Source organism: Pyxicephalus adspersus, chromosome 6 (assembly GCF_032062135.1).
Source record: "Pyxicephalus adspersus chromosome 6, UCB_Pads_2.0, whole genome shotgun sequence".
NCBI classification, from domain to species: Eukaryota; Metazoa; Chordata; class Amphibia; order Anura; family Pyxicephalidae; genus Pyxicephalus; species Pyxicephalus adspersus.
The window spans coordinates 12892039-12898490 of NC_092863.1; the positions used below are offsets into that span (position 1 = coordinate 12892039).

General features: G+C 34.7%; 1 protein-coding gene and 1 long non-coding RNA gene across 4 annotated transcripts in view; one reads left to right on the top strand and one right to left on the bottom strand.

Annotated features, from left to right (window-relative positions):
• Nucleotides 1-6452, top strand: part of LOC140333153 (uncharacterized) — a 43016-nt gene that overhangs the window by 4526 nt on the left and 32038 nt on the right. The gene's annotated exons all lie outside the window — the stretch shown is intronic.
• Nucleotides 1-6452, bottom strand: part of MARCHF10 (membrane associated ring-CH-type finger 10) — a 47337-nt gene that overhangs the window by 1983 nt on the left and 38902 nt on the right. For all 3 annotated transcript variants that reach the window (XM_072414615.1, XM_072414614.1, XM_072414613.1), the window contains 2 exons: nucleotides 5754-5863; nucleotides 3758-3862 (listed from right to left, as the gene is read on the bottom strand). In XM_072414615.1, the coding sequence (XP_072270716.1) occupies nucleotides 3758-3862; nucleotides 5754-5863 (215 nt within the window). The remainder of the gene's footprint in view (nucleotides 1-3757; nucleotides 3863-5753; nucleotides 5864-6452) is intronic.

Below are 6452 nucleotides of genomic sequence, written 5' to 3' on the forward strand. Positions count from 1 at the left end.
GGATCGCGTGTGCAGGCTTCTCCTCGCTGGGTCTGCAGGAAGGCGGAGACACGCGCTGCAGCCAGGAGGAAAGGAAAGAAGACAAGAAGCACGCGGGATCGCGGTATCGGGTAAGTATGTTACCGGTTTTAAGTATTTTTTAAACCTGCATTCGCCGTATAGGACGCACCCACTTTTCCCCCCCAGTTTTGGGGAAGAAAAAGTGCGTCTTATACGCCGAAAAATACGGTACATATATATTCAGCTTTTTCTGATAAAAAGTAAAGGGTAAATATTTGTTAATCCTGTTTAGAAGAAAAGCAAAGCAGGACTACCTATATTGTAAATAGGTATTTTCAAGGTACTAAACCTAATTGAAAAAGCAAATTTGACTGCTCTGTAAGAAAGCAGTACTTTATATCCATGGAAATCTTTTTTTAATCTACTTTCTTGGAAGCTGCTTGGTTGAACTTGGGCAGCACCATTGGTCTTAACTACCTGGAACTTTGCCCTAAATTCTATAAACAACTATACATATCCTCTAAACTTTGGAACCCTTATGAGGATTTATATCAAGCAGAAAAACTTTTTGTATTGGTGTCCTGATTTGTCAAGAATGGTATTGTACTTTTGAAAATTGTTTGATATCTAACTCCTGATGAAGCAGACCAGAGCTGCGAAAGCATAGAGTTAAAGTAATAATTCCTGTCATTTTCAGTGATGGTTAATAACCATAATCATTATGCACTTGGGTCATCCTTGGTAATAGCATCAGAAAATATTGTTTAAACAAAGCTATTTGTCTATATGATTGATTTTATGATATTATCATGGTCTATGTGCAAAATGTATATGTTCAATAGGATTTTTTTTAAATTTTCTAAAATAAAAATGTGTTTTTTCAATTTGGTACCTTGAAAATCCCTCTTTACAATATAGGTAGTCCTTCTTTGTGTTTCTTCCAAACAGGACTAACAGATATTTACCCTTTACTGTGGTACCTTTGATTGAATTTGATATACAAATGGGTTAAGAAATCTTTTGCGATTTTTCTAATAAGAATAAAAAATCTGCTGTAGTTTGGTTGTACGTTGTGATTTGGTTCCTACTATTTTCAAATCCTACATGGGCAGGTAAACTACAAATGAGAGAAACACTATGGATAAAAACTGTAGGTCAAATCTTATTGAATCACTGCAAAGTATCTTTTTTCCATTATTAGTCAAATCTAAATAATTCTTTACAGAGTAATATATCATATCATAATGATATATATAAAGTATATTGTTGCACATACATGTAAGAAAATACCTTTACGGTCTGTGTAATTTAAACAAAAATCTGACATATGGTACTTTTTCAAATTGATGTACATTTCTGTACAGCAAAAAAAAAAAAAAAACACTTGCACATTAAAGTGAACCTGGGTAAAAATTTCCTATGTAAAGGAGAACATTTAACTGTGCCTAAAATCTACACAGAAAAATGTACACTATGCAGAACAAGGCACAAAACTTCAGTTTCTTCTCAAATCCTTATTTGTATATGCAACACCAGTGTACATAATTGAGCAGATGGTGGGTGTTATTGTGAATAAATACAATATCTAGCTTTGAAATCTAATGAAGAGCATAACTGTGGCCTGCAGAATTTCATAAATCTGACATTCTCTGCAGTTCCCTGTAAAGTCTGCAGGACTAAGCTATTTTGATAACAATTGTCTTGTATTATCAGAGTGTGAATGATTTAAGTGCGGGTGACAGTGTTTTACAGCGCCTTTTCTATCAGCAGTGTGTTATACTGCCCACAAATAAAAAAACACCATTTTTATAACTTAATGGTGATATAATAGACTGAAGCCATAATGCTGTCCATGCAGTATTACATAAAAAAGAGAAAACAATACACACCAATTCCTCATTCAAAATATTTGTAAGGATAAGTATTTATATATTATGAAGACAAATGTTGTATTTTTATACTTTGTTTTTTAATAACTTTTCTTGAAAAACAAATAATGCTATTTCCAATGATAATAAAAATATTTTCTCAATAGTACCTGAACAATTTTAATTTCATTGTATGTATGTCTATGAATCTTTAATGGTATCTGCCACATTTCTATATTGCCAAAGAGCAAAGTAATTCTGATCCTACAGCCCTAAGCATCCTCAATAGTCCTGAGTATATTTAACCTTACCATACAACTTCCATCGTTCTGTCTCAATATATACAATACTATTGTGGACTACTGTGCTCTATAAAATACAATTTAATATATTGCACTACATTATGAAATCTATTAAAGAAAATAATTCATTTGTTTAAAAAAAAACAGTAAAAGTAGTAGGACATTTTCCAAGGCAAGGTAACAGCTGGAGGATAGTACTGGGTTTTAAGGTATAGATATTTTCTACTAACCTTGCTTTTATTTTAGTATGTTTTGGCTGTGTTTTATATCCCTAGTTATTAAGTCTTATTCTGATATGTTGAACAACAGTGGATATTGTCTAAAAAATGTGGTGGCTTTGCCTTGGTCATTAGAAAGAATAGAAGTACATATGATTAAAGCAGACCCTAGCACCTCCTGAACACCAAGTTAAGATTAGGCTCTGCTCCACAACAAATTTTGTTAAGGCAACATTTCTAATGCACTTCATCTCTGGATTGCTTATTTCCCATGGTTTGTGCCTTTATAGAGCATACTAGTAAATAAAAAATACCTGATACCTTCCAAAAATGCAGGGTAGTCTTTTGTTAAACTACCTAGTTGTTCTCAAAGTCTAATACACATTTACGTGTTGTTTGTTTTATATATGCTTTTTTGTATTCATATGGTACAGCCATATTATGCCAATATTGATGAACTTCAAAAATGTGTTGGCCAATACCACAATACCAATGCCTGTACTTTCAAAAGCAATGGCAGCTCGCATTTTGCTATCTTTTTTTAAGTGATCTCTGCAGTGTATATTAGAACGTACTTGATTTGTTTCTTCTGTTTTCAGTAGCTGTAAAGCAATTTCAGTAACTTGATTCAGTGGCAAGTGTATAAAAAAATTCTATTTTTCTCATCTTATTGGTTATTTTCTATATTTTATGATAAAGCTCAAGACACTTGATGTCTCTAATTTAATTTCAAAATATATTGAAGTTCCTGGTAAAAGATACAAAGGATTATTCACTTCCCCAAAGACACTAAATTCTACCCTCAAGTGTTTTAAAGAATGCAAAATGTTTAAACCAAACAGCAGCTTGTACTGACTGGTATTGGGACTGATACAATATGAAATAGTGAATTTCAGAGTGAAATTGAGACATATTTTATGGGAAAATTCCTGCTACTTATTTGTGGCTTTAGAATTTAGAAAATGTGTTGTTCATAAAAAAATGTATGTCCAGTCAGAAGATTTTTAATGAATAAGCTTGTTTGAAGGAAACCTGCTGAGAAACTTGAGGGTTTCATTATTGTCCTACCTCACAAATTTTTAGTTCCCTGGCTGCAATTTGGCCATGTGTCTTAGTTACTTCCTGAGTCACTGATATCTATTTGCAGATATGCATAATACCATACAGTTATAATAAAATGGTAACTATAGTCTAAACGTTATTGCAGAATATAAATATAATGTCTACTTTCAAACTTTGCTAACAATCCCAGCTACATTCCCTGTATCTGTAAGGTGCTAAGATGATTGAACTCCCCATAACATGCTCAGGAATTACATCAACCCTGGGTTACTATTTGGTCACATGAAAAAAGGTTTTTTTTACATACCTCATTCACCCGGTCTCGAGTGTTTGATAATCTCAAGAGTTCATCATACCTCTGCTGATACAAATGAAGCAGTAACACCAGGTAGACACTTGGGTTTAGCGTGGCCTGTATGTGTGAAGAAAGCATGTCACAGTATGCCTGGATAAATATATGCAATACGTTTTGTTTAAAATAAACTCTATCTTACAGATAAACTGCTTATGTTCTGGAGTAATGACATGGTGATTTGTGGGAAATCGGTCTCTGTGCGTTACCTCAACAGAACAATCTATGCAACCAATGGCAACAGTAGAAATATTTAGCTATATTTAACAACTAGTTTTTTGTCCCTTGATAGGTATATTTAATTGGTTTGAATTCTATGCCACATAAAAGGATTGCAACATTTATTTATGTGATAGTTTGTAACAGTATAGACAGCTGATGAAGACATTTGTTAGGAAACAGTGAACGCATGTTCTGTTCATGTTTTATATTAGTGGAAGAGGCTGAAAGCTTTTTGTATCCACATTACCAGGACATATTGGGTTCTAAAGATTTCCAAACTATCAGTATGCCCAATGTGTAGATACCCTGTTAGCCTTCAGATGGTGTTCTATATGCCCAGAGACTATTTCAGTTCTAGAGCTTCTATTACTAGTGTGCTGCAGACATTAAGGTCTTTGTATACCATTTATTCATCAAGTTACAAGTTCTCATGAATTATTTTCGTTGAGGCTTAAACCTTTCTTAGTGAAAACTTTGGAGCACCTTTCTGGCAATGCCTTTATGCCAGGCATGTCCAAAGTCCGTCCCGCAGGCCAATTGTTGCCTGTGTTCAGGTTTTCACTGGCCCACAGCCTCTGTCATCAAATGAATAATATGCGGCCCGTGTGTGTGCGCACAGGGAATCCCCTACATTTGTAGTGTGCGGGACCCTCAGGGGCCACGCCCACTCTGAATCCAAGAAAGTTCTCTGCACAGAGTCCGGTGTCAGTGCAGGCTCTGTGCAGAGCACTTTCTTTGAATCAGAGTGGGCGTGGTTCGTGTGGGTCCTGTACAGAACACCCCTACTACAAACGTAGGGGATTAAACAAATTCTCTCTCTTTCCCCTCCCCATTTATCTAAAAAGCCATGGTTTACAAAGATTTTACAAAAGAATTCTACCTGTAAGAAGTGGATATGACAAATGGGTAATTGAAGACATTTGGCTTGCATACCTTTCCTTGATTGTGTGCAATGGTATTATTATAACATCCACAGCGCTCTACTGTATAATTTGTATTGTTATTTGCACTACTCAAGTGAATACACTTTACTTTATTCTACAGAAACCAGAGCTCAGCTGTTTACATGAAGATCCACACATTCATGCCCTTATCGCTTGGATATATATCATGTGCTGAAATCACACATTTGGACTGATTTACCAAAGGTTTTAATGATCAATAGGTTCGGTAAATGCTTACTTTAATCATCCAATAGCATGAAAAGCAAGGTGTTTCCTTATTTAATTTGTTCAGAATCCAATCATGTTAATGGCAAAATCCCTGTTCACTGTAAATATTCATAATCCATTATTTATAAAGATAATTTTTAATTTGAGAGAGGATTCTCAGCTTCTCTAGTAAATCAGACAACTTTTTTCTCTATTCTCTTCTATTCATTATATATAGTCATGAACAGGTGCAGCTCATGAAAATTGTTGCCCTATTAGCATATTTGAACATATGACACACAAAATTGACATGGTGTATGCCTTCTTGTACTCTACATTAACAACAATGCAGATTTGTAATCTAGAAAGTGTCAGGACACCCTTTTAAAATTGACTCTCTCAACTGATTTTTGACAGGGAATCCCTCACGTCACCCTGGTGGGCGTGTGCCATGCGGGACCCATGCAGACCACGCCCACACTAACCCTGGTTAGAAGTCGGCCCCCACACATATTCACCTCATCAAATCTGGCCCTCTTTGCAAAAAGTTTGGACCCCCCTGCTTTATGCTGAATTACCTGAGTTTGCTGATGTCTTCTATAGTGTTCATCCACATTAAATTCTTCAAAATTACACTCCACGTTTTGTTTGCACATCTCACAGGTTTTTACAGCACTCAGCTCAGCTCCTAGAATATGAATGAATTATGAATAGAGAGACATTTCCTAAGGCTGACAGCTTATTTTGGAGGTGTAATACCTCTAACTTGTTGAACTTCTTTTGAGACTGTAGGAGACCGTAAAAGGTGGTGGAAGTCTTTCTGAATTTCTGTGAGATTGCAAAAGAATTAGGCCATAAAGAGTGAGGCCAAAGTCCTTGATTTTATTTTGATATACAATCTTAAGGCTTTGAAAGTGTGTGTGTATTTTTAACTATGGCAGGGAAATAAGTTTTCAGTTTTTTTCAGTGGCAAGCACTGATATGAATGATTCTGTGTGCTCTATAAAATTATTTAGGGTAAACTAAAACAGTAATCTGTAAGTAGTTTACAATTTTGAAGAATAATTATAGTATAGTCTACAAAATACTCTAATGCATTCATTAATCTGTGAAATAAATAAAATTTAAATACAAAATATTGTGTAAAAGCTTTGGCAAGAGGGAAGAGCCAAAGCTCTAGTAGTCGTTATTATTATTATTATTATTATTATTAATAAACAGGATTTATATAGCGCCAACATATTACGCAGCGCTGTACATTAAATAGGGATTGAAAA